This window comes from Mollisia scopiformis, assembly GCF_001500285.1.
Source record: "Mollisia scopiformis unplaced genomic scaffold LY89scaffold_25, whole genome shotgun sequence".
NCBI lineage: Eukaryota > Fungi > Ascomycota > Leotiomycetes > Helotiales > Mollisiaceae > Mollisia > Mollisia scopiformis.
Window position 1 is genome coordinate 502026 of NW_017263605.1, and position 26324 is coordinate 528349.

Genomic DNA, 26324 nt, shown 5'->3' on the forward strand with positions numbered 1-26324 from the left:
CCTGACAGTTGGGCTCGAATTGGATCAGCCTTGCCAGAAAATTGCAAACACCTTCCAGCGGAGCTGTTTGCAATTAATTCTTATATGATTCCTATCTCCGACTGTTTAAATTGTACCACTGCCACATCATTCGTGCGACACTCTAGAGACAAACCTAGCAAGTTGGCAAAGTCTTCATAAGGCTGGCAAGTGCTCAGACAAATCTCCTACTTTCCCACTCAATGACTCTCACCCACCCTCCCCAACATGATAACCCAACTCTTCCAAAACATCATTACCTTCCTAACTTCCCTCTACAACCTCCTCTTCCCCCAAACCCCCACCTTCTACCACGAAACCGCTCCCTGCACCGCCCTCTTGCAAGAAACAACACTCACTAAACGCGCCCTCCCCAACCGCCGCCTCATAACCGCCTTCGGCATCGAAAACGCATTCACCACCATCTCGCCCCAAATCCACCAAAACTTCCTCAACAAAGTCTCCGCCCTTCTTGAAAAATCCAACAACGATATCAGCCGACGCTTCCTCGCCGCTGACGCTCTGAGAATTGGACAGGAATACATCGAGCGCTCGCCATCTCCTATTGTTAGTCTCTCAAAGCTAGTTCAGGTGGTAGTGTTCCGCACAGTCCTAACAATCTTCTTCCCGCACGTCGCGAAAGGGTTTACAGAAGATGGATTACTAAAAGATATCGACGTCAAAATCATATCAGCGCAGATCAATAAACTATGGTACGACTCCAAGGATCCGTGGAAGGTTTTCGCAGCGCAGTATGGGCCCAGGAGATGGAGTAGTATTATGCGGGAACGAGAGATTCTTTTGGAGAGGTTGGAATTGCAGTTCCCGTGGTATAGGACGTATTTACCGCAAAGGAACCCTTTGAATATTCTGGTGCCGGCACATCAGGGGTTGTGGGGCGTGGTGTTGAGGTGTCTGATTGAGGTGCGGTTTAGAAGTCAAGGGGAGAGGAGAAGGGAGTGGATGGAGTTGTTTAGATGGTTCCTGGGGGAGCCGACGGAGGCGTGGCATAGGGGGAATGAGAAGGGGTTGGAGGTACAGATGATTGTTGCAGAAACGTTGAGGTTGTATCCGCCGACCAAGAGGATGTATATCCAGCAGGAGGACGGGAGGTTAGATGCGGTTGATATTGAGAAGATGCATCGGGTTGGCGAGAGGTGGGGGGATGATCCGTTGGTGTTTAGGCCAGAGAGGTGGGTTGAGATAGGGTTGGATGTTGTGGGTACGGATTGTTACATGCCGTTTGGGAGGAAGGTGGGGGTCGAGGGAGATGGGAAAGCCGATACGGTTTCTCAGTGTCCATCGAGGTTGAGAGGTGGTCCGAAATTGATTGCGGTTATCGTTGGGGCGTTATTGGAGCTACTAGATGAGGAATGGGAATTAGAGGATGGATGGGATATGAAAGACGATATATTTGATGGGGAGCCACTTAGGAGTGGGAAAGATGCTTACGAGAGCTTAGGGTTGTGGAGGAGACATATTCAGCCATTTGAGATATTAGATTGAGACATTGTGTACGCTCAGTGCTTAGATGCCCCATTAAATTCTTTGTCAGATTCTGCATTCCAGATTTCCAACGGCTCTGTTATCTTTGTGTTGGAAGCTCGCGAGAGTAATAACAAAAGGCTCGCTTAAAAGTTTAGGGGCAAGTTTCCGTGCTGTACATAATTCCCTCATATTTGAGTTTTGATATATCTAGCACTCTACTAAATGGATTACAGTGATACACCGAGAATTCATGTCAAATGCCTATGCGCTGTGCCATGTTGGAACTGAACTTTAGCCGGCGACGTAATGTTGGCTTCCGGTGATAGCACAAGCAAGCTACAGTACAGGGATGTGGATTCATTGGTAGACAATAGAATGCAGGCGGGATATGGTGGATGTACCTCCAACAATCACGGACAAGGTATCAGATTGTCATCACAAACAAAGCCTTTCAACACAAGCCGCTCCCTGTTCTATCCAGAGAGCTAGTTTTGGTCCTTTCAACTTCAATCTGCTGCAAACTGTTCTCAAAATGGCAGCTGATGATCCTAGCACGCTGACCGAAGCCGACAACACAAGTCCAACATCAGGGTTTCCGAGCAAGTCCTCGTCAACAATTCCCGAGACATCACAGCAGGAGAAAGTAAATACTGATATTGAAGGTAGCGCCAATGTTGACATCGACACCCAAGTTGCTACCCCAGAACATGACTATCTGACCGGAATCAAGCTTTATGGAGTGGCTGCTGCGTGCGTCTGCCTTTTTCCATTTAAGTCTGTGTCAAGGAGAGATCTAACATTGGCTTGAAGATTGTTCACGGGGTCTTTTCTGTCAATACTTGAAATTTCAATCGTCAGCACTGCCTTAATAAACATTACGGACGATTTGAAGAGCTTCGACGAAAGCAGCTGGATCATTACGGCGTATCTTCTTACATACACAGTTTTAAGAGGCTGGGTGCTACCATCGCAGATGCTGAGCTGATACTTGCGCAGGCTTTCTGATAATATGGGCGAAGTTCAGCGATACCCTTGGACGAAGAACATGTCTAGGTACAGCTCTGCTTATCTTCATCATAGGCTCTGGAGCTTGCGGGGCAGCGCAAACTATTGATCAGTTGCAAGTCTTTATCGTCTTTGTTAAAGATAAGTTATCTGACAGAAGGGCAACAGGATTATCTTCCGTGCCTTGCAAGGCATAGGCGCTTCTGGCATAGTCGCTTTGACTTTCGTGATCATTGCTGAGCTAGTTCCTGTCGACAAATACGCCTTGTACTCTGGAATTACGGCTATCATCTATGGGGTAGCATACTTGATGGGGCCGTTGGTTGGCGGTGCTATTTGTGAAAATACCACCTAGAGATGGTTATTCATCATCAAGTAAGGAGAATATCGCATATTTTGGAACAATGCTGACGTTCCGTCTCTACTAGTGTGCCGATTGGGATAATGCCTCTTGCCCTCCTATACATCTTCATGCCCGCGAATTTCCCTAACTGGCGCTCGACAAACACGAAGACTTCTCCAACAATACAAACAATTTTAAACATCGACTATGTGGGAGCTACATCCCTCTTTGGTTTTTGCGTGCTTTTGGTGGCTGCTTTCCAGGAAGCCAATACGCGATATCCATGGGACTCTGCTGTTGTCATTGTCTTATTCATATTCTCTGGGATCTTCCTTATAAGCTTTATTGGCTGGCAAAAATATCTGAGCATCATCACGACCTCGATCAAAGCCATATTCCCCTGGAGAATCATGGAACATCGTTTGTTCATGTGTACGGTACTGTAAGCTTCAAGCTGCGTCCTTTTTGTGATCACCTGTAACTTATTTCGCTTTAGTCTCACAATCCTTTAAGGTGCTCCGTTCACAGTCGCCGTGATTCAGATCCCACAGAGGGATCAAGCAGTTGGAGCTACTTCTCCAATCCGTGCCGGAGTTAACCTCTTGCCCTTCACCCTGATGTTGTCAGTTGGATCCATATTCGCAAGCATATCAACATCACGATCTCGTGCTCCGCCCATGTTCGTTTTCCTCGTGGGAGCTATCCTTCAGACCGTCGGTTGTGCTTTGATGTCGACTTTAGGGGTTCACGTAGGCTCTAAAGCCTATGGTTATGAAGTCATTCTTGCCCTCGGCCTAGGTCTGAATCTCGGGATGGGCATCATCCTCACGCCTCAATTGATTAGAGGCGAAGATCAATGTAGGATCAATCTATCTCTTTCGTAGTCCTGTAACTCACTTCAACTTCCAAGCTGTTGGCATGGGAGCAGTAATACAAGCTCGTCCGTTAGGAGGAGCCATAGGCTTAGCAGTCACAACTACTGCTCTGAACTCATACGTGAAATCCAAACTGTCGAGTATCCTCAACCCAGACGATCTGTCAGCTTTACTGCAATCAGTACAGGTCATTGAGGTACTACCAGCTGAGCTGCAGGCCATGACAAGGCCAATATTTTCCGAGGCGTATGATTTGCAGATGCATATCATGATTGGATTCAGTGCGGCTCAGGTATTGGTAGCTGCAGCTATGTGGGAAAGAAAGCTGACACGAGTGGCATAATCGTCAAACCATAAACTTGGCCTGGACAGATCGCCAACGCACTCCTCCTAAATGGCATTGCCAGTTGGGTCTGACGTTGGTACAGGGATTTATGCCATCCAACATAAGAGGCATTAGTATGATGATCCTTTCTTAATTAGCTCCGAGCGTTGGATCGTTAGCAACTATGAGAGACTTTTCAGCAAAGAAGGAATATTGCTCAAACAACGTTCATGACATTTGGAAAGGGATCCCGAGCATGCATCAGACGCTTACTCTCTTTCTAGCAATCCATGACTTTTATAGCTATTCTGCTATATCTGAGCTCCGTGTAACTGAAGGTGATGTTGGGAAACTGGATAAGCGTTAATTAGTGGCCGAATATGGTTGGATTGACAACTTGGGTAGCCACTGTATGACCAGATAATTGCCGTGCAGGAAGGAGCCATGCTTCAGTTCGGCAAGCGAGCTCACATCGAAGGGATGTAACGACCAATAGATACGCGTAATATCGCATGGTCTGTGAAACTCGGTTTGTCACGCCGCAATGTTCCCCAAAAGATTACTGAGCCTTTGAGCCCTGCCGAGTCATTTGGAATCATTTGTTGGACACTAAATGTTGGATGTCAAAGCCCCAACAAATGAGTGCAGAACACTCAATCAAGAGATAGAGATTAGAGTATGAGCGCCAAGCTGTAGCGAATCATCTATTATGCAGCTTACCTGCATGAACGCTACCTTGAAACCGTCAAGTGTGTGCGGTGCTGCAAATGCCAATGGTGATGTATGCATATTCCATATTGGACCCAACTGGACCCAACTGCTGAAATGTACAGTATTCGGACTTTCAGGGAAAACAGACAAAGTAGGCTTCTCCACGTTGCATCGTTACCCCAGAGGAAGAGTTGCAGTGCTCAAGTCCACGTTTGAGTTCTGAGTGTTGATCCCAAATCCACTCATAATAGATATATTGTATGAGATCTCGATTGCTTCCCACGCTCCTCTGATTTCCACGCGCAAAATCTTAAGCCAAGAGTTCTGTAAATCACGATGGATGAAGCTCTCTTACCCGCCCTTATCGACGAACGGGCTCGATTAGAGCCGGATAGGCTCTATTGTGCCTTCTTGAGAACGGTGAACATCAATGATGGAGTTGTCAAGCTCTCGTACAGCGATTTCGCCAACGCAGTTAACAGACTTGCCTGGTTTATAGAGGAAACCTTCGGCAAGAGTGATGATTTTACCACTCTGGCATATGTCGGCCTTACGGATATCAGATATGCATTGATCACTTTAGCAGCCGCCAAAACAGGCCACAAGGTAAGGACAGCTTCAAAATTCGAGACTTCTTCCGTGAGATACACGCGTTAACAAGAAACAACAAGGCATTCCTCATGTCCATGGTCAATCCTGTCCCAGCACAACTTCGACTTCTTGAAGCTGCCAAGTGCGATCACCTTCTTGTAGCAGCTGACTTTCCGGCATTCAAACCCGCTATTACTGCGATGGCCTCAAGACGGCCATTAAAAGTCGTTGAAATTGCCAGCGTTGATCACTGGATCGCCAAAGACAAGGCTAAAGAATATCCATTTAGAGCCACTTTGAGTGATAATCCTCGTCAACCATTTGTTTCAATCCACACATCTGGATCAACAGGCAAGTAGTTTCCAGACAGTCTATGCTGGTCAAAGCGAGCTAACGAATTTTAAGGTTTTCCTGACCTGGTTACCTATAATTTTACTGCTCTTACAGCCTACAGGTATTGGAACCATCCTAGGGATTTGGTGCCAGATGCTAAATTCGCCCGAGATTACAGAGTGGCGTTCAAAAGATTTGTTCTCCAAGCATCCCACAAAGGATCTGTGGAAGTACCAGGGTCGGGCGGATGACACATTCGTCATGGCTACTAGCCCTACGTGCAATCCGCTCGGAATGGAAGCTGTCATGGTAACTCATCCACGCATCATCACAGCTCTCTTAGCTGGTCATGGTTGCGAAAAGACAGCATGGCTGCTCGAAGTGCATGATCCTCCAGTTCATGAAGGAGAGAAGACGAAGTTGGTGGACGAGCTCTGGCCGTATGTGGAGAAAGCAAACGAGGTGGCTCAGTCACATATGAGAGTGGAGGATAAACAAGCGATTGTCTTCAATCAGAAGGGAAAATCATTTCCACGTGCTGGAAAAGGTTCTGTTCAAAGAAAACTTGCACTTGCTGCATACGAGAAGGAGCTTGATAGTGTCCACAGCTAGCAAAAAGCTGCTTTTGTGTGAAGGGAAAATACAGCTACAACTGAAACTGTTGTCGGAAAGTGAAACTTTGTGTTTTTCAGTGTTTCGAGGCAGCTCGAGGAAGATACGATCCAATAGAGCACGAAGTTGTTAACAAAGTCAATCTTGGCACCAAGTCTGGGATTCAGACTAACGTTGTGATCTCAAGCCTTTGTCCTGTATTATATTTCTCACTTCTTCCTCATCCACAAACATCCATCCAACCCGTCTCAACCTGGAATCTTTGCCTTCTGTTGAGACTACGCTCCTGAGTATCTCTCTTGAGCGCTTCAAATATGCAGTCAAACAGACTTAAAACATTCCTTTCAAAAGCGCAACGGAAAGCTGCGCTAAAAAGAGTCGTCCTGGAGGCTCCAGCGCTCTACAGCCCACTGGATCGCGAAACACGAGAGTTCCGGCTTCTTGGCCTCTCACCATCCGAGGACTTCACAGCTCCGATACGATGTAAAACATTTCATTCCTCGTTAGACAAATGTCCGCCATACGAAACGTTGTCATACGTTTGGGGAGATCCAAATGACACTCGCGATATCCTGATCCGCGACTAGCCTCGCGCTATCACCAAGAACCTGGAGCTTGCTCTGCGCCACATCAAGCTGTCAAGGAAGAAAAGAATACTTTGGGTTGATGCACTTTGTTTATATTTCGATCGATTCCGAACGAAATACCGCGGAATCTTGAGGTTTGGACCTCTGTTTTCTGAGGGGTTTCGTCTAACGCATTTGGGCCAGTGGTATCGGGAAAAATATGTGTTAAATTCTTAAAGACAGAGACATTATACTTAAGATTGCCAAGTTACTCCATTATTTAAGTACAGTTGATACTAAAAAAGTCTTTTTAAGCTTAAGAATATGACCACGGGCGCGGTGTTAGCAGCCACTACTTAGATTACCTAGGCAAAGCGAGTTAGTACGTTTCTTAGAATGGTTACCGTCATCCTCGCTTCGTGATAGCTTGTCCATAAATTGTGATTTATTTTTCCACTTCTTTGCTTCATCACAAGAACACCTTAAGCAAACAACATTCGCCATGTTCGCGCAACGCTTTCGCCAAATACTGCCGGGAGCCTCAGCAAATTCTTCTTCTCGTGTCAACCTACAAACTGTACGGTGCTATGCTAACAAGTCACGTGTCGACTTACTCAACTCAATCTACCGTCCAGCATTCGCAAATCTCAAGAAAGGATCACCAGAATATGTGGATTTAGCAGAATCTGGTAGAGTTTGGGAAAATTTCTTTCGGCCTGGAAACATCGAACCTTACCTGCAAACTCAATCAGACTTGAAGCAGACTCTCACTTCGATCGATGAGCTAAAAGAATGGTATCGAAAGAATGATAAGGCCAAGACAACTATTCTTCGAGATTTGGTTCCTGAATATGCTCAGCAAAGCACATCTCTTGAGCAGAACCCTCTTCATATCGGCGACGCAGCAGTCATCTTCGACGAACTCGAGAAACAACTGTTCGGCAATATCGATTCTCTGGATGTTATGTCAACTTCTGAAGTCTCAAAACTTGCTTTACCTACTCCAGAAAAACTTCTACCGGGAAAGAACGCGAACCAAGTCGCCGAGCTCCGAAATCACATTTTTGTTAGCCGTTACACTACCGAAGCTGCTCTCAACAATCCCGGCACAACTAGCATCTCTGTTGCCGATATACAACAACTTTCCATGATGATTCTTCGAGGAACTGATGCGAAGACTTTATATGCTTCCAATTGGGGCAAGCGTACACACATCGGAGAATACCGCTCAGCTCCTATTTCCGTTAAATCCAACCCAATGCGCATCTTCCCATATCATCAAGAAATTTCTGCCTGTATGCATCGCTATATTGAGTGGCGCGACCTTAACCATACCGACAAGATTCTTCATCCAATCATCTTAGCGACTCACTTGTCTACCTACTTTTTACATATCTATCCCTTCTTAGATGGAAACGGCAGACTTGGTAGAGTCTTGATGGCTGATTACCTGATTCGTCAAGGATATCTCCTAGTAGTGTTCGTCAACCTAGCCCGGGAAGATTATCTTAAGATGATTTCAGACGCGCAAGATGGAAAGCCAGACGATCTTTGTACTACAGTCACTCAGACGCAACTTGAGATGTTGTGGGAAATGACTATGCGACAATATATTGCCTAGGCGGGTGTGGTTTGTTGATTCCGTTCGTCGGGGTCGATAAAGTCTGTATCAACCAGAGCCATGTGCCTAAAAAGAATGACCAAGTAGCTCAGATGCGAGATATATATCTGAGTTCGGAACGTGTTTTAGTCTGGTTGGGAGAAGAAGGGACTGCGCAATCTGCGGTTGAATTTCGCAGGAAGCTAAAGCACAATGGTGGCTCGAGCTCCGGAATGTCGAAACATCAATTCCAGAAGAATCTCGATGCTTGTTATGACCTCTTTATCGAATGATCTTGGTGGAACAGGACATGGATTCTACAAGAGGTTCTACACGATACACCTGTCCAGGTCCATGTCGGGAAAATCGAAATTGCGCTCGACTCAATCTGTCGAACTTGTTGGCTTATTGATTCGGAGCTTCAAGGAACAGGGATGCCGGGGCAAGATGATCCTGGGTTCTCGGATATCATGCGTGGAGCTTTGTGGGATGAGATTGGGAAGACCTGCGAGTTAGAGAGGTTTTGGTTGAAATAAAAATGTGGCAGGATTAGAGAGCCATAGTATTCAAAACATCTTCGAACGCCATTCTGTTTGCTACGTCTTTTTTCTGATCCATTCTTTCTCGCTCTGTGGCTGCTTTCGCTCGGGTCTGAGAGAGACATGTCTTACCTAATGCCATCAAATCTGGTATCTTTCCCAGTTATAACAAATCCCTGAACGATGCTCATAACTGTGCGCTATCCTAAAAGCTTTGACTCCTATGCTGCAGCTGGCTTCTCCCTTGTGACGATCACCCGCCGGCAATAGTCCGTGCCAAATAAGCTGACAGCTGTCGTGAGACAGCTCTAGACCAACGCTTGAATGGTCAAAGTAGAGCGCACTTCCCGCATTGCGCGTACACGCGGCGTGCGCCGTGTCCGAGCGTGCAGACTTAGTAGCCTCACCAACTTCCAGTTCTCATGAACACCTGCAGAATTTACGAAGCTGGGTTCAGAATAGGATGAAGGATTGTCAAAGCGTCGGTTGTCACCGGGAACTGTCGGGGTGGTACACGGTACATTTACATGATCGAGGTACCTTTCTATGCTTGATTCCTTTGATGTCAAACAATGTTACTATACATGTACCTGAAGTACTTGCTAGCTCTGATACCCTTCATTGTTGCAATTCTCGCTCATGATGACTCGAACCTCATCGCCAAGACTCCGCCGTGCGCTGTAAGTATTATCCACTGATGTTTCTCGAAGGCACTTCTGACATCTAGCCAGCTCACATGTTCGATAAACCTCTTATCCTCGATCTGCGACCTTTCTCAGATCAGCAGCTGTCTCTGCGTTAACGAAACACTACAAGCAGAACTCTCAATATGTGTCCAGAAATCGTGTATCTGGTCTGATCAACTTGGTATTCATCCTCGCCCTCACACATTCTCCAAGTATTAACGTATTGGGAATCAGTTGCAGCGACAGTCGAAAATGAGCTTTGTGCGGGGTATCCGGAACAAGATAAAAGCGCACATGTCAGAGCTATATCGATCGCGTTCTTCTGTACCACGATACCATTTTTGGGGCTGAGGTTGTTTGCTAGGTGGAAGGTGGCGGGGGAGTTGTTTACTGATGATTGGGCGGTTATGGTTGCTTGTGTGAGTATCAATGTAATTGTTTTGGGGATGATTGAGGGGGCTGATGATTTTTTAGTTCTGGGTTGTTGTTGGAGCTGGGCTTGAGATTACAGGTTTGTGGTACTTCTCGTTGAGAAAGAGTGGATTGACTGACAGAAGCAGCTTCTGAGAAAGGGTTTGGTAAACATTATTGGAATGTGCCTGTTGAAAATGCTGAGCTCCTGCTAAAGGTAAACGATACACTAACTATACACTCATGTTTCGTTGATTTAATTGACACAAGCAGTTGTTCTACGCCTTGCAAATAGTATACATCATCATACAAGTCTCCGCGAAAGCCTCTCTTCTCTTACTCTACCACCGCATCTTTCCAGATGAACGCTTTAAGAGGATCGTCCAAGCTTGTATGGCCTTTGTTGGTCTGCATGGAGTTATTTTTATCATCGTCATACTATTTCAATGCTTGCCCCTAGCATCTATTTGGAATCATGCAATCGAAGGACATTGTGCGAATCTCCAAGCTATCGCCTATGCAGGTGCTGCGTTCAGCATCCTTGAGGACCTGGTCATATTGGTCCTTCCTTTGCCTCAACTGAATACTCTGAGTCTGCCATTAAATAAGAAGCTGGGGCTTATGTTGATGTTTAGTGTTGGTTCTTTGTAAGTTCATGCTATACCTCAAATGTCATTTGTCAAACTGACTTTCTCCCAAAGCGCCTGTGTAACCAGCATGGTGCGACTGAAATTCATCGCCCAAGTCAGCACAACTTATGATATATCATGCATGTACACCTTTCCCTCTCAACACACCACTTGTTAACATTTTACCCAGGGACAAATGTCAATATCTTAATATGGTCCGTAATGGAAGTCGACGTAACACTCATCTGTGCATGCCTGCCCGCTCTGCGACCCCTCATCCTCCAATACATACCGGGCCTCTACAAATCAGCGATATCGACTACGAAATCGACATGGAATGGGTCGTATAGGATGCGGAAATGGAGGTCGATGAATGAACTGAGGCCCAATCCGCAGCTTCCGAAGTCAAGTAGCGCAATCGGGGTCCAGGCAGAATATGTGTAACAGATATTGCAGGGCTTTATTGGGCGCTATGGCGCACCAGTAGCGTTAGAAACTTTAGATAATGAAATCAAGGTTGAAGAAGTGGTTGTGTCAAGTAATCGTTGAGCACGTTTTAGTGTAACTTACAACCTGGCATTGACACGTTCGGGAGCATATGCATGCAAAAGTGCGCAGGGTCCAATGGCATTTATCTTGGGTAGAAGAATTCTCTATCCATGCTTCTCGGTATCAAGATGGTGGAGAATCCGATCTACTTTATTTTTGATCTATCGTTTTGCTTTCGTCCCCGGATTTGCAACTTCGCTGTCGCTTGTTGCGCCTTTGGGTGGATCTTTCTACCTATACCAACTTTTATTCTCTTACTGACAAAACAGTCTTAGGGACTGCAAACTGCACGTTATTTCGGATTTTCCACGACCTTCTCGAGAAGATGGTGTTTCACAAGATGCGTGGCCATTTACCGGTATCGAGGGGAGCACAATGCAGGCGCTGTGTTCAGCAGACGCGCAGGGAGGTCAAGATCGACGTGAAATTTCAGTGGTACCATCACATACTGGTTTCAATTTTTCTTCAAGAAAACTTGCGCCAAAAGCCAGGGAAGTCGCCGTTAGTGAATGCATTGGCACATCGAAGTGAGTCAATCATCTCATATCGGGTATGCGGAGTATAAAAACCACACTTTCTTCCAAGAACTTCTTCTCCAAGCCTTCTACAAATTCTTAGACAGAATCGACTGCTAATCCGAACTTGAGACTGATTCCAAACATGTCTCTCATACTCTTGATCTCCATCGTCCTCCTAATCTGCTATTTCATCTCCCATCGTCTATCCCCTGAACCGGACCCTCGTGAGCCACCAGTCATCTCTCCACAGCCTCCTATTATAGGCCATCTTCTAGGTCTCCTCAAACACCAAGTTTTCTATTTCGAGAAACTCGCCGCTCGCTCGTCAACCCCGGTATTCAGCATTTGGATATTCAAATACAAAATTCACATCATCGCCGACCCAAACATGATCTCAGCAATGCATCGACACAGTAGTCCATCATTTGATCCTATAATTATAGCCATTGCCGAATCTATCGTTGGCGACAGTCCAAATGTCCTAAGGCTTATGCATGATCCGCCTCCTGGGGCCAAAGAGACAAACCACTATATGGTCGACACACATGCGAGCCTACATGAGAGTGTGGTACCTGGACCTGGACTATGGGAGATGAATAGGAGAGTCTTAAGGAAAGTGACCGACATTGTAAACGTTATTGGTAGCGAATTCGAGGAGAAAACACTCTGGTATTGGCTCTGGGACTCATTTACGAAAGCTACTTCCGAAGCTCTGTTTGGTTTTCATCACCCACTGGTAAAGGATTCGAGCTTGGTGCAAGCAGTCTGGTAAGTTTCATGCACATATGTACTCAAGACATTGCTAAAGCCGTGGCAGGGAGTTTGACGAATCCCAGACTACGACAATGCTCGTGTCGAGAGCCGTTCAATATTTTCTGCCCTCAGCTGGTCGCATGTTTGTAGCTCAGTCACGACTTCGAACTGCTTTCAAAGAGTTCTACTCCGATCCAGAAAAGTACAATCATCCCTCGGTCTCCGCGCTTGCTAAGAAAAGGATGGAAGCCAACCTCAAGCATGATGTTCCAATGAACGAGACCGGCAACGCAGCACACTCTCTCCTCTTTGTTGCCACAACCAACGCAGTTCCAACAATATTCTGGTTTCTGCTCCTTCTCTTCTCAAAGCCCGCTGTAGTCACTGAACTGCAAATTAATCTCGAAGAATCAGGAATCGTCTCGTTCATCGGCACTAAAGAAGGCAAAAGAAAAATGCGAATCGACCACACCAAATTCTACGAGAAATGCCCGCTCCTGATTTCGGCATACAATGAAGCGATGCGGCTCACCAATATCCAAAGCGGCACAAGAGTCATCCTCGAAGACTTCATGCTCGGCGCCGGGGCCGGAGAAGACCAAGATCAGAAACGACAAGGCTATCTTCTCAAGAAAGGAAGCCTTCTGACGACACCAGCAAGGATCACGCATCTGTCTCAGGAAGTGTGGGGCGATGATGTAGCGGAGTTTAAGCCTGAACGATGGCAAAATTTGACTAAGATGCAGAAGCGAGCGTTTATCCCATTTGGTGGTGGCAAGCATCTTTGTCCTGGGCGAGACTTTGCCTTTGCGGAGATAGTGGGGACAATGGCTGTCATGTTGTTAGGGTTTGATGTTGTGGGGATGGATGGGGAGGCTATCAAATTGCCGGAGGGGAATGAGATGAAGTTTGGGGTTGCGGGTCCGGATGAGGAGGGTAAGACGATGAAAGTGAAAATTAGAAGACGTGTCGGTTGGGAAGATGTGATTTGGGAGTTTGGTGCGATGGATTAAGCGGGTGTAGAAGTCACGAAGAAACTCCTAGGTCTAGGGCAGGGCATGGAAGTGGGTCGGGTCTGGACTAGGAACGCAGGCTGGGTATCTGAAGTGATGCGTCGTAGTTTTCATGCGGAAGCATTGACGTTTATAGACATGCAAGTGTTTTCCCAATGATATATGAGTAGTTACTCTTACACATGCATCATGCTCTTGGCGACCACACACCTTCACCACCGCACATTTCGAAGGAGAAATTCTCGGAAACAATCTCCATCAGGCACATGTGTGTGAAGTATACCTAGAACCGAACCAGTTTTCCTTAGGGATAAGCATCATATGACCTATAGCATGCCATTAGTTGAGCGACTGGTTTCCCCGATTCGCTAAGGTCACGTGTACACGGTTCTTGAAAGGGGGGGTATCGACCGGTCAGAAGAGAAAATATCAGCCAACCAGAAGCTCCAATTGAGAGATCCCTCCAATGAGCATTCTCGTAATCGTATGACAGCTCGTGGCCATGATGACGGTGCTGCTTCATAACCCAATAGTCCGGCACGCTAATCGGATACGCTTATGGAGACGGACACTATTCATCTGACGTTTTATATCCCCACAATAGATTTTGAGATGTGGAAAAGTTTCAAGACACTGATATCAACAATGCTGCTGATTAAGCCGGTTTTTCTTCATTTCAACTTCGGCGCAATAATTTAAAGATGAATTCTGAGCCGAATTACTCTGAAGCGAGGCTTTGGTCTTGAAATCGACCTCGATTTTGCTACGCAGCAAGCAGCACAATTGACTTTTTCGTGCCGGAGCTAACTTTAAGGCTTCTCGATCTATCCCATTTCGAACCCACCTTGACTAAATGCAGCCGGTCAAGAAGAGTATCACCGGACGCATGACCAGACTGATTTGGGACGAAATCAAGTGGTCATCTTCCGCATAAAATCTCACACATTCACTTTTCTTGCTTCCCTGAAAACTTTCATCAAAAAGACAGGTTCTCCTGCATCAAAAGCAAGGAAACATTCATTGCAACTGAAATTGAATCTTCGGCGACGAAGTCAACCGGATATTCCAAACAACGAGTCGAGACAAGACGATGGCGGATCCCAATTTGAACCCGAGTGTGCTCCCATTCCAAGATACAGCAATATTGTCCATGAAGAAGAGAGAGAAGGAAGGAGATACCCCCTCCACTCTCACTGCCAACGGTTCCGACGTCCAGACCACCGAAGCCATGGGAGAGATAGTCTCTGCTCCATCTGGAGAATTGGCAGTTCCAACAACCAAGATCGATCAGTTGGATGCTGAGGTCTTCTCCAACCTCAGTATTGAGGAGAAGACTGCAATCCAGTGTTCCGAAGAGTGGATGAGGAAGACTCCCAAAGAGCGACTTTCCATTGATGGCAGCGCCTACTTCTCAACTCTCCAAGACATGTACAATCACCAGCCATCAAGATGCTCTCCTGATTGCTGCGACTTTGTCGGTATGATTGAGAACATGGTGCGAATGCTCGACACCACTATCAAGCGGGCAGTAGAAGAAAACTGCATGCTACGAAATCAGCTGGCGCTGAACGACCCTGTTGCCGTCGCAAGCCTCCGTCAGATGATGGATGCCAAGTACAACGAATTGTACGCTCACATGGTTCAAGGGTGCCGCATGAACCAGGCATATGCAGATAAGATCGGAGAGCTTGAAGGAAGACTTGCAGTTGTGAAATTCCAACGCGATGACGCTATTCAACGACTACCGGAACTCTTTCAAAGCTCGAAGGAGCAGGACGCCACCATTACGCGCTTGATGGGAGAGAACAGAGACTTGACAGGAGACAGCCTATCCTGGAAGGAGAAGTTCATGCAGAAAGAGGAAGCCATGAAGAACTCTCAAAGAGATCTCAAGACGCAAAACAAATTGCTGCAAAAGGAGAGCCGCATGGTCAAAGAAGAAGCTGCTGCTAAGCTCGAGGCAAAGGACTCGGTCATCTGGGACCTCCAGGACACTCTCAATCAGAACGAGAAGCAAAACAAATCAAAGCAATTGATCAAGGACCTCGAGGCAAAGTGTGAGCGTCTTGAGCGAGAGCTGGATATGGCTCAGAGTCAAGTGCGCAAACTCAAAATCATGCATACTGTGCCACCCACGGCCCTGCCCAAGCCAAACGCCAAGAAGAACAAGAATTCGAAGGTCATGCAGCCCACCGTCGCCATCGCACCTGTCGAAAATACGGCCAGCGAGGAATCACAATCTTCTTCAGGAGAAGAGCCAGTCACTAGCCCCGTGGATGATGATCGAGAAGATGTAGAGCCCGAAGAACGTGCATCCACTGGGATATTTGCACAGTTCAAGAAAGCACTCAAGTCTACAGCGATTTTGCTCTCTGGTGTCTGGTAATCCGTTGATGAGGGAGAGTTTTTTTTTGTATACGTGAGAATGGAGTTATGCTGTCATAGTTAAAGGTTCGGCATATGCATAGCCTGTTCACAATCATAGAGAGATAAGTACATCATCTTGTTTGGAAGTAGCATTGCTTTTTACGGCGAACCGTGGTACAATGCACTTACTCGCTCCATACCTAGCTAGAGAGCATTTGAAAGAACAATTTTGCCTGCATCAAATCGTCTTGTCTCATCAAATTACCAGAGCCTGTGATCATCTGTGGTTCTCCCAAAACTCCAAGATTTCGATTCTCATCCAAGGTCTCTGCTCGAGGCAAGCCTAAAAAGTATAGTAAGATGAACGACCCACAAGTTCCGGCATATCATCATCTGAATCATCATCTTCATCCTCTAGAGCAGATGAGCTATCCTCATCATCAACTTCCCCGGTGTCAACCTGCTCGTCCTCGAGATCAGATGATACGCTCTCATCATCAGCTTCATCATTGCTGGAGGCGCTTCCGAGGTCATAAAGCACCAATTTGGGCCGCGGAGGCAAGAGTTCAGACAAAGGAGTCTCGAGCTCCGCCATGACCTTGAAATCTTCAATTTTATGAATATCGATAGCCTTGAAAACCTTAGGATCAATGCCATCCAAGCTCTTTGACACGCTCGCAAACTGCTGGTGACGAGGCATGGCCTTCAAGGCGTCAAGATCAATTGACTTCAAACGCTCCAGGGCATTCAAAGTTTGGTTGTGAAGAGATACAGTTACTTCGTACTCAGCGATATGCTCAACCTTCTTCGGACATGGATATGAAGCCTCGTCCGCAGTCGATGAGGATGCATGAGCGTTCACGATGGTCTTCTCGTTGTATTCATCGTAGAATGGGTACTTGTACTTGGCATACAAGGCGGCGTCGACCGGAGTGCGGGGAGCAGGAATGCCAAGAAGGCTTTCGAAGAGCGTAGCGTTCATGAGATGGAGGTGGAATGAAACACTGTTGCCAACGTCCCAATCTGAAGCAGCGACAGGATCCTTCACGACGGTATTATCGAAACAACAGTGTGGTCGAACTTGTACTCAGTAAGTTCGTAACCATGCCGACAAATATAGCAATCTAAATTGCTCCAAATCTTCTGGATCTCCGTACCAGTTTGAAGAACGATGAACAAGAGAGATCCCTTTGTCGAAGTTAGCTTGCAATTGAAAGACTGCGATGAAGGCAATTTACCTGGTGAATTCCCAACTCGCCGAGATTCTCGTCTGAGATGATGTTAGCATACTATTTCTCCGCGGATCTAGATCACATACTATTGATCAGTTCGCGGCCATCATAAACCAACTCTTGCCAGTCAATCGGATATGAGGTCATTCTCTTGAAAATTCCCTTCACTTGGTGAACAGACATACAAGCCTCGACCTCAAAGAAATAATCGCTTCTAGAAGCAACATCCTTGATGCGGATCTGGAATGGCTTTCGGACCGTGGACATGGTCTCGAAACGCAAATCGGCGACCTTGATATTGCCGGCGAGCTGAGCGGAAACTGAATAGTCAACACCATTGGCATTTGCGATAAACTGCTTCGAGTATCCTTCCGAAGCAGGCGTGGGTCTCAGGCGGAACTGAACCGCAGATGACACATAATCTTGGATAGGGACATCGCGCTCAAGGCGTGCAGCTCGTCGAATGCTGGCGGTTATGTCGTCTGTGTTAGAGCCACCAGAGACAGTGTTGACTTGGCCAGTATGGATCTTGATGGCGAATGGACGTTGAGATTCAAAGTCGATGGATAACGACTCGCATTCTAATTTTTTAAGATTTCCTGTCAGCTTCCAATTGCTATTGTACCACACCAAGAGGATAATTTTGCACTTTTGGGTGCCACGTTTGGAACATTCGCGCAAATGGCTCCAGCCTCTAAGCGCAAAACCTTAAGAACGTGAACTTACCATAGATAGGAACCACTCCGCCACTCTTGGCTACCACGTCCTTTGGAAGCTTGTCCTTGTAGAGGTCGACAGGGTAGATAGGGAACGGACCACAATCCAGAGGAGTGTATGGCTTCTTGTCACCATCCTTGATCCGAAGATTGCGTCGGAGGCAGATGTCGAGAGCATCAGTCGTGCCGTAGTGGACGCGAATGATGCTCTTGCCAGTATTAGAGGTAGGGATGTGGTTGCGAAATACTCGATTCTCAAAGGTGACCTTTAGGTCCTTTGAAAGTGGAACGGCAGCCATGTTGATCGTGTTTGCGTTGGGTGTGTTGGTATGTTGGTATCTTGTGAAGTGGTTAAAGAAGGATAAAGTATCTGAAGAAGTCTCAAAAGAAAGCGTTTGGGGGAATGTTGTAAAAAGAAAGTGTCTACGGGTTGCAGAAGCGTATTATTTATATTTCACGAAGTAGGCTAGTAGAGCAGAGCAAACAGGACAATTCTTTTTTCCCCGTGACTTCCATACATAGATGGCAGCTAGCGCACAAAATGAACGCAAGATATACCAATTTTGGTGAATGAGGTTAGTAATAATTACCTTGGGGCTCAAAGCATGCCTGTACGGAGGCTTTATAGGGATTCTGAAGTGGCGCAAGTAGTAAATATTCAATCATGTTCGACGATTGTTTGGGTTTGATATTTTAGCAACGGAAGTATAACCCTTGAGCACAAACTTCAAAAAACTACAAGCTGCTTTCTTCACTCAGGGGATGTTGGGCAATTAAATATTTCTTACAGAATGGTGGCTTTATCACAACTTTCGGTCGTTGGGAATAGCTGCTGTGACGAACGTACACTCTATTTACTTTCTTAATTATTGAAATTGATTTGTGATATCACACCAATACTTGCATTTACATAATTATTCACAATCACGGAGTGAGGCAGTAGTATTGGTTTTGAAGTAGCATTTCTTTCTATCAGCGGACCATGGTGAAAGGTAGCTGGAACTGCAGCATATGCACATATCCTCCTCCCCAACATCGTCTAGAAGTGTATTCCAGAGTCTCAAACCAGGAACCACCAGTCAACACTGCAGTCCACGACATGAGCTTCCATAAGCAGAAAAAAGCATTCACCTCTATGCCAGGCCATTATGAGAACCAGGCAGTTCAGAGACCAGCCTCAGTATTACAGCTAGCAATCTGCTCTAACATCATTCAAACAGGCACAAAGCTTGTCCCCTTTCTCTCGATCATAATAGTTCAGACTTAAGGTCCACTCAGCTTAGCCATTCTTCAGTATGAAGGAGTAAGCTGATATGAGGCACGCGAGAATCGAAGATTGAAGAATTGTTATTATGGTAGGATACTAGAGCAAACCACGAGTCTCGAGTTACAAAGCCGTAACCAATAATCTCAACTCCTTTCCCCTCCTTAGCCTTGCTACCTCTAGCCACACTTCTGTAGAACTGCATCCTCGACCAAGAAACACACAATCTCATTACTCATTCATTGCACCCACATCTCACTACATCTCAAACCTCCTCGTCACCTAGCAGTTCTGCGGATAAACCCCAAAACACCAATTCCAATTCGGATCCCAGTCCGTGCCGAAGCTCTATTCACACATCAGCTATCTCCCCACCTCCAAACAAACAACAATGAACTCACCCCAACCTCCCCCTCCATAGCCCACTGTCCATTATCCCCCTTTCCAGTCTGACTATCGTGTACGAACGTCAAAAACGAATGCCCCAACCACCCCGCCGTCTGCGCCTGGTCCAGCACCACATCGTACGGGGTCTGATTACCCGCTTCGGTAGGCGTGTTCATCCAGTTCCAGACATCGGTCCATTGTGAGACGGGGTCGGACATAGTTTGCAGTTTGAGCCCGCCGGTGCCGACGTAGTCTGGCAGGGAGTTAGTGTGTTTTATTAAAGGGTGTAGGTGTTGCGAGGAGTGGCACGAGGGCTTGGTTTCTGAGAGACAAGGTAAACAGGAGGTAGAGGTCAACGTACTGAAGCCGTCAAAGCCAGATCTTTTAGCCAAAGAAGAGGCTGCGGGAGTGCTGTTGAAAGGCGTGATGTGGGTTAGGTACATATTCTGACCATCAGTAGCAGCGAAGAGGGGGATTTCTTTCGGAGCAGATGAGCGACGGGTAGAGTTTAGTTGATGGTGGATGATAAATGTTAATGGTAAGGAACCGTTGTAAAATACATTGAACTCTTCTGCGTTACGTTTTGCCCGACGTACTGGCATGGGCGACTTGTTGAGTTTGACATTGGAGATCGGGATATGGGCCGGGATGCGAGAGAGGATGGCGTCCGTGGATGTGGAGGTTGAGCGACGATTAGCACCATTGACGCCGCCCCAGTATGAGGCTTGTTGCCAGTACAGCTTTCCGTGTCATTAATCCTACGCCAAAAACAATGAGGAGAAGGAAGGACGTACAACAGAAAGTCCAAAAGCGGCGGCAGTATTCAAGATTGAGAAATGGCAATCATCCGGATTCACCAAGCCACCATTCGTAGTTTCGCACAGAGAAGTGATTTGCCAGATAGTATTGCTGGGCACTGGGGAGGCTACTATCTGGGAGGTGGCGCGGTCGCTGGCGCGGGCGCAGTAGAGTTTGCCGTTGAGGTTCGCGCTTGATACCCAACCTGGGGGAGAGAAGGTTTGGCCAAGGAGAAGAGGGGCGAAAAGTGATAATAGGAGAAGGTTGTACATCTTGAGGATAATTGTATTGGTTTGAGGATGGGAAGGGATCTGGGTGAGGACTTTATGAGATTTTAAGTTCGAGAATGAGGTTGGGCAAAGAAGGTGCTACGCAACGTCGTCGTGATAGCTACAGCAACACAAGGTTCAACGACATGTAACGTTGTCCTCGGATTTGAGGTCATTTGCGCCATCGAGATTTCAGATAGCAAACTTCGAGATGTCGGTCAGTATACAGATGAATGAAAGCACAGCAGAAATGCAGTGTATACATCGAGTCATAAATCTCGGTGAAGAAGGGATACAACCGGGACGACAACCTGCCGGCGAGAAGGGCCGAGATATATATGCAGAGACCTGAGAGAAATTCACGTTACTCCTCTTGAGAGAGAAAGACTGTTGCGGTGGGTACCTGGACTTCCAACGCTAGAAGCCGTATGGAAGTCATCAGAAAAGAGAGCGCAAGGGAATTCTCGAGGTGTGACGGTGTACAAAGAAAAACTCGATGTCGGGACTCAATGGGAATGGATAATGTCACAGTGCTGGAAACAAAGTGATTCTCTTCCAAAGCTCCACTCGGAACTCTAAATCCCGCTGGACAATGATGAGCACTATATTCCATCCCGCTCCGCTCCGCCTGCGATATGCAACACAAGACAGACCTAGCTTGAAAGTCTGATATTCCGCCAATAATTGGGAAGAAGCGGAGGTCATATACCCATGCCATGCTATGCATTGTACAATAAAGTGTACATGCCCTCTAATATCTGTACACATTCCTTCCGGCCATATCCTACAAATCATCATCCTCGTCATCCTCCTCCTTCTTTCTCCCCCTTGGAGTCCTCTTATCCACACTATCCTGTGCCAAGCCAAGATTCCTCTTATTCTTCCTCAACTCCGCTTCTCTCTTCCGATCCTCTTCCGTCTTTGGGTTTCCCAGTCGTGGAGGCGGCAACCAAGTCACCTTTCCAGTTTCGGCTGCTTTCAGACGTTTCTTCTGACCAGACTCGCCCGCGCGACCTAGGACGCCGGCTATGACTTGTATGCAGCGCAAACTATTTTCATTCCAATCAGCAAGATGTTCTTCATAGCACATAGGGAAACAAACCTGTCATCATTAGCAGGAATGGGATACGTAACCCAAGTCGGATCCGCATCCGTGTCAATAACTCCAATCGTCGGAATATTGTTCAGTCCACACTCATGCAGTAGGATATAGTTCTCCAGCGGATTCAAACACACAACCAAATCCGGCTTCAACGCGCTCCAGTCCGCAATCTTCTCTTCGTAGCCCTCTACTTCCTTATCATGCATATCTATCGCTTTGATGCCGCATTTAGCCAGGATTTGATCCCCGTTCGTGATTGAGCCCGGTATCCATTTCTCAAAGAGGTGGCAGCCCTGTGCGAGTTCAGCAGCCTTGACTACGCAAGATCCTTGGCCAGCGCGAGTGCCGACAAAGAGGATCAAGCCGCCATGGTATGCAACGCCCTCAACTACTTTTGCAGCTCGTCGTAGATGTGCGGCTGTCGTTTCGAGAGATATGATGTGTATGCCCTGTCTAACGCCAAAGATATATCGTTGGTTCATTGGGTTCCACAGACTGGTCGAATGGCCGAGATGGCTTTGGCTGGCCATTAATAGCTCTAATGTGACATCTTCGGGTTTCGGGGGGTCGATGATGAGTTGATGGGGTTGGTAGTAGGGGTCGATTTGGGAACCAAGCCTGTCTGTTGTTGCTTTGATTTGGTATTTTGAGTGAAAAGCTTCTTTGACTTCTTGAGAGGATGGCCCGTTCGTTCGTGGAGGGATGAAGGAGCTGGTGTGTGGTAGTTGATTGAAGTTGGCTTCGATGGAATGTGTTTCCTTGCTATGATTCATTAAGCTGTGTTCGATTGCTTCGGTTTCTTGCTGCAGAGTCTCGGTGGTGATGGTTCGGAGAAGGGACTTTTTGATGGGAGCAGCAAGCGCCTTACGGCCTAGACAAAGTCAATCAGTAATGGAGAGATTGATAGATACTTACGAATACATACCATGCCGTATGGCTACATTTCTGAGGATCATGGTTGAGTTGAGAGCTTGTTGTCGTCTGATCTCAATCGTAACTTTTTCGAAGGTTGGACTGATATGGCTAGCGCCAGTAGATATACGCTAATCCTCATTGAGCTGATCTGCTTAATTGATCTCATCACACTTCACTGGTTACGGCATTTAGGAACAACCTGAGTTCTTCAAGAGGAGTCTCATTAATGAATCTTACTCATCATGATGCTCGCATCATGGGTATACATATATGTACATATACAGAAACAAACGCTTAATGCAGTCTATCAAGTCCCACCTAACATTCCATTAACGACTCGTAGCTCTTGTCAATGCGAAAACTCCAACAATGACCACCGCCAGTGTGACGATTGCTCCCGGCAATAATAATTCATTTGGTACCCCCGCGATGACCTGTTCTTGCATCTGTGGTTGCGCAGCTTTTCGTGCTCGTCTCACCGGCATATCCTCCTCACTCTCTTCTTCGTCAGAGACTGGTTTCCGTCGCTCCCGAATAGTGGATGGCGGTGGAGTTGGTTGCTGAGCGGGAATAACTGGGTGAGGATCCAAGGTAGCGCTGATAGGAGGCTTTTCAGGATCGTGAACAAACAAGTCAACCTTATCGCGACGTCCTTGTCGAGCAATAACAATTGCCTCCAACAAATCGTGATCTGTGGTCAATGAGACAGTGTCTCCATCATCATCCAGGTAGCTAAGCGCGAATCCCGATGCACCAAGCTTCCCATCTTCGAAAGTAGCAACACCTCCAACATCATCAACCTCTGCTCCTAGTTTCGAAATAACAGCAGCAATCAGGTCCGTCATTCCATGTGCTCCAATAGCTTGTAAGCGATGAACGCGACCACTAGGAGCCTTGAATTTGAATGGGAATGGAATCTCCTCGGCCGGAGTCTCAGCAGGACCAGTAACAACCGAGTGAGCAGGCGAGTCAGCTCCAGTATGTGATGCCGAATCTCCTGGGGCAACGCTGTCGAGTATACGCTCGTTTCCGCGGGTCATATCCGGCGACATCAACGAACGAGTTCCATGAGTGTGGTGATGGCTCCCTTCACCGGACATGACTGATTCAGTATCATTCTCAAGTGACATCCAGAATTTATTCCAGGCTGGCCCTTCACTGTCACCAGTGGACATTGTATTAATTTGCTCCAAGGTAGCATAGGTAAGCTTGAGGACGTCCACCATACCGACAATCTCTCCTCCCTCATTCATAACGGGGAGATTCAGGTAATGGCCATCTTTGGTCAATCAGCAAACGTCCTCAACTTATAACAACAGACCACTCACCGTGCATTTTTCTCAAAGCAGCTTGTATGCTCATATCCATTGGGGCAAAATCTGGATGTGGGGTCATGACACGAACGACACTGCAATTTGCAGGGTCCAACCCTGGAGCGATGACACGCAGAACAACATCTTTGCTGGTGAAGATGCCAGTGATGGAACCTTGGTCTTGCACAAGAACAGCTGTCGTATGATTCTCTTTCATTAATGCTGCGGCTTCCTTAACTGATGTGCGTACTGAAACGGTGGTAGGGGGTCGGCCGTCGAGAACCGATTCCAAAGTGGGCCCAGACATTTTCGATCGCAGAGCCTCAACGTATTGGATGATTTGCTGAGGTTGACTTGAACCCAATTCTGATTGTACACCCTCTAAGGCATCGTAAAGCTTCCTTGAGGAGCTATATGCGCGCTCCAGCTTCTCCATAGCGTCGTAGAAACATTTCGTGATGTCAAGAATACCAGAAATGTCTTGGTTCTCGTCCATTACTGGCAGATGGCGGAAGCCCTTTTGTACCATAAGGTTCAACGCATCTGTAGCATTAGTATCCGTTCGTGCGCAGAGAGGGTTCTTGGTCATGATCTCGGCAATTGTGACACTGCTGGCCTTTATACCAGCTCCTACAACTCTGAAGGCAAGATCCTTCGCTGTGAATATGCCAGCAATCCTATCGTCGTCATCGGTAACCAAGACACAGTCTTCCCTCTTTGCGGCCATCAACTGAGCAGCTTCGGCGACAGTAGTATTCGGCTTGATCTGAAGAGCTTGACTTGGGCGGAGTGCGAGGACACTTCCTGGAGGAGCTTTTCGAGTTTGGCGGGCACGACTTGTTGTGTGCTTCTTCTTGCTGAGGTCCGTCTCAATTTTCCGTCGGATAGCCTGAGACATTTTTATCAGTTTTGTACAGCTTCAACGTGGAGCCTCTTTCCAACGCACCTCATCTCTGTTCGACTGTCTCTGTCTGCTAGCACTCATAGTTGATCCGCCAGCTTCACTCGATGATGCATGTGATTCAAAAGCTGGTCGAGGGATGTTTGAAGCAGGGCTATTGGTGAAGGCCGGTACGGTCCCTCTTCCTTGGCCACTCTGGCCACGATTGGGCGTACCTCTCATGGTACCGCTGGAGGCCATATTGTGGGTAAAGTTGTAATATGTCGGGCGTAAGGGTTGCCGCTGATGGAGGGTCGGATTGAAGGTTTACAAAGTATTGGCAGAGGAACAATCGAAAAATCGAAAGTTGTTGCTGGGCAAATGCGCGTGTTGATAGGGAAACAAATGTCCAGCTGAGAGCAAGAAAGCCGAGTGGAGCGAGAATGCACGGACCAGCGATTGAAGTCCGATAATCAGGTGACTGTGGCTTTGCAGTTGGTCCTCCTTTCGACAGACAATGGAAGTGTTAAAAACAATAGACTTTGAGCTCGAAGAATACCTCTGAAGGGATCCAACGGTCAAAAGCAAAACTCTATCCCGTCGATTGTTATCGCAACTGCATATGCAGTCTTCCTTCACATGTTATGCAGAACACACGGGCGGGACAAGGGCGGTTGCACGTTTGGGTGGTTGCTGGTAGCAACAGCTTGTGTCAGCCAGTGATCCGTGCTTTTGTTTTCTTACATCCCCATTTCACCCTCCTCACTCTTGACATCAGAACATCCACCTTGAATCTCAAACCCATAGCCCTCCAAAAAAGAACTCTACACACCCACAAAACCATCCAACTCCTCTGATCGCACACAACAAAACCACATAAGAACGTTTCTTCGAATCCAATTGGCCTACTGAAAGGCCAAACTATATCAACAAAGACTCCTACGAGTCCACCTCTGCTGAGCGGTTCTACGAATTCAATCTGCCCGGCCTAACGGCTTGCGCTGCGCGAGGTAAGAAGATTGGGATCTTTTTCAGATCTACAGGATTTTATTATACCAGAAATTTGGGCCATTGGAGTTAGCTAGCAGAGTTCCATGTTCAAACATGAACTCGAGAGAACATGCCAATGGTCTCGACATCATTTTCTCCTTCGGTTCTACATATACAGCCAAATCTAACAGTCCACAGTCTCGGAACCTATAGGTGTGCTTAGTTGCATTACTTTCAACAACGACTTTTCCGAACTCATCAAGCATTCATAATGCTGTCAAATCCAACAAACAACCTTCACAACCGACAACGACAACACCGACGACAAAATTCGACACCCAATGCATTCGAACCAGTGAAGGTCTCCAACCTGCCAAATATCCAGAGACATGGCGGACATCGCCGTGGAATGAGTCTGGATACTCGACGACGACAAACACCACCGCAGGAACATATGGTAAGTAATACTAACCCAGGATTTCAAACGACACAACAGCATATTTTGCGAGAAACGCAGCAGCAGAGA

The 26324-nt window shown here is 46.9% G+C and overlaps 11 protein-coding genes across 11 annotated transcripts; 7 read left to right on the forward strand and 4 right to left on the reverse strand.

Moving 5' to 3' along the window:
* The first annotated feature begins 36 nt into the window (after positions 1–36).
* LY89DRAFT_689401 (uncharacterized protein) lies at positions 37–1556 on the forward strand. Its single transcript, XM_018215901.1, has one exon. The coding sequence runs from the start codon at positions 247–249 to the stop codon at positions 1522–1524; it is 1278 nt and encodes a 425-aa protein (XP_018065133.1). The 5' UTR covers positions 37–246; the 3' UTR covers positions 1525–1556.
* A 482-nt stretch (positions 1557–2038) lies between these two features.
* On the forward strand, positions 2039–4072 carry LY89DRAFT_700683 (MFS general substrate transporter; the record flags this gene model as incomplete). Its single annotated transcript, XM_018217139.1, has 8 exons — positions 2039–2256; positions 2317–2449; positions 2526–2630; positions 2669–2833; positions 2867–2886; positions 2940–3286; positions 3368–3652; positions 3699–4072. 8 exons carry the CDS (start codon positions 2039–2041, stop codon positions 4070–4072), a joined length of 1647 nt encoding a protein of 548 aa, XP_018065134.1.
* Positions 4073–5101: 1029 nt separating this feature from the next.
* LY89DRAFT_739770 (uncharacterized protein) lies at positions 5102–6301 on the forward strand (the record flags this gene model as incomplete). Its single annotated transcript, XM_018220502.1, has 3 exons — positions 5102–5371; positions 5437–5679; positions 5762–6301. 3 exons carry the CDS (start codon positions 5102–5104, stop codon positions 6299–6301), a joined length of 1053 nt encoding a protein of 350 aa, XP_018065135.1.
* Positions 6302–7504: 1203 nt separating this feature from the next.
* Positions 7505–8062, forward strand: LY89DRAFT_542949 (uncharacterized protein; the record flags this gene model as incomplete). Its single annotated transcript, XM_018208203.1, has 1 exon — positions 7505–8062. A coding segment is annotated over one exon (558 nt), but the record flags the coding sequence as incomplete, so codon positions are not given.
* A 1366-nt stretch (positions 8063–9428) lies between these two features.
* Positions 9429–11355, forward strand: LY89DRAFT_787162 (uncharacterized protein). Its single transcript, XM_018223045.1, has 8 exons — positions 9429–9686; positions 9738–9873; positions 9927–10111; positions 10167–10203; positions 10253–10320; positions 10377–10750; positions 10805–10872; positions 10923–11355. Exons 1-8 carry the CDS (start codon positions 9579–9581, stop codon positions 11174–11176), a joined length of 1230 nt encoding a protein of 409 aa, XP_018065137.1. The 5' UTR covers positions 9429–9578; the 3' UTR covers positions 11177–11355.
* A 586-nt stretch (positions 11356–11941) lies between these two features.
* Positions 11942–13565, forward strand: LY89DRAFT_655607 (cytochrome P450; the record flags this gene model as incomplete). The annotated part of the gene is made up of 2 exons (XM_018212352.1): positions 11942–12567; positions 12617–13565. The coding sequence occupies 2 exons, from the start codon at positions 11942–11944 to the stop codon at positions 13563–13565; spliced, it is 1575 nt and encodes a 524-aa protein (XP_018065138.1).
* A 1090-nt stretch (positions 13566–14655) lies between these two features.
* Positions 14656–15951, forward strand: LY89DRAFT_739774 (uncharacterized protein; the record flags this gene model as incomplete). The annotated part of the gene is made up of 1 exon (XM_018220503.1): positions 14656–15951. The coding sequence occupies one exon, from the start codon at positions 14656–14658 to the stop codon at positions 15949–15951; it is 1296 nt and encodes a 431-aa protein (XP_018065139.1).
* A 324-nt stretch (positions 15952–16275) lies between these two features.
* On the reverse strand, positions 16276–18179 carry LY89DRAFT_739775 (uncharacterized protein; the record flags this gene model as incomplete). The annotated part of the gene is made up of 5 exons (XM_018220504.1): positions 16276–17012; positions 17090–17120; positions 17171–17202; positions 17251–17745; positions 17891–18179. The coding sequence occupies 5 exons, from the start codon at positions 18177–18179 to the stop codon at positions 16276–16278; spliced, it is 1584 nt and encodes a 527-aa protein (XP_018065140.1).
* A 1247-nt stretch (positions 18180–19426) lies between these two features.
* LY89DRAFT_739776 (uncharacterized protein) lies at positions 19427–20601 on the reverse strand (the record flags this gene model as incomplete). Its single annotated transcript, XM_018220505.1, has 4 exons — positions 19427–19492; positions 19546–19784; positions 19893–20271; positions 20326–20601. The coding sequence occupies 4 exons, from the start codon at positions 20599–20601 to the stop codon at positions 19427–19429; spliced, it is 960 nt and encodes a 319-aa protein (XP_018065141.1).
* A 781-nt stretch (positions 20602–21382) lies between these two features.
* LY89DRAFT_723358 (ribosomal protein S2) lies at positions 21383–22656 on the reverse strand (the record flags this gene model as incomplete). The annotated part of the gene is made up of 3 exons (XM_018218809.1): positions 21383–21647; positions 21701–22571; positions 22626–22656. The coding sequence occupies 3 exons, from the start codon at positions 22654–22656 to the stop codon at positions 21383–21385; spliced, it is 1167 nt and encodes a 388-aa protein (XP_018065142.1).
* Positions 22657–22827: 171 nt separating this feature from the next.
* LY89DRAFT_787166 (CBS-domain-containing protein) lies at positions 22828–25377 on the reverse strand. The gene is made up of 3 exons (XM_018223046.1): positions 24875–25377; positions 23944–24817; positions 22828–23894 (listed from the first exon to the last, which is right to left on the reverse strand). The coding sequence occupies exons 1-3, from the start codon at positions 25067–25069 to the stop codon at positions 22945–22947; spliced, it is 2019 nt and encodes a 672-aa protein (XP_018065143.1). The 5' UTR covers positions 25070–25377; the 3' UTR covers positions 22828–22944.
* Positions 25378–26324: the final 947 nt, after the last annotated feature.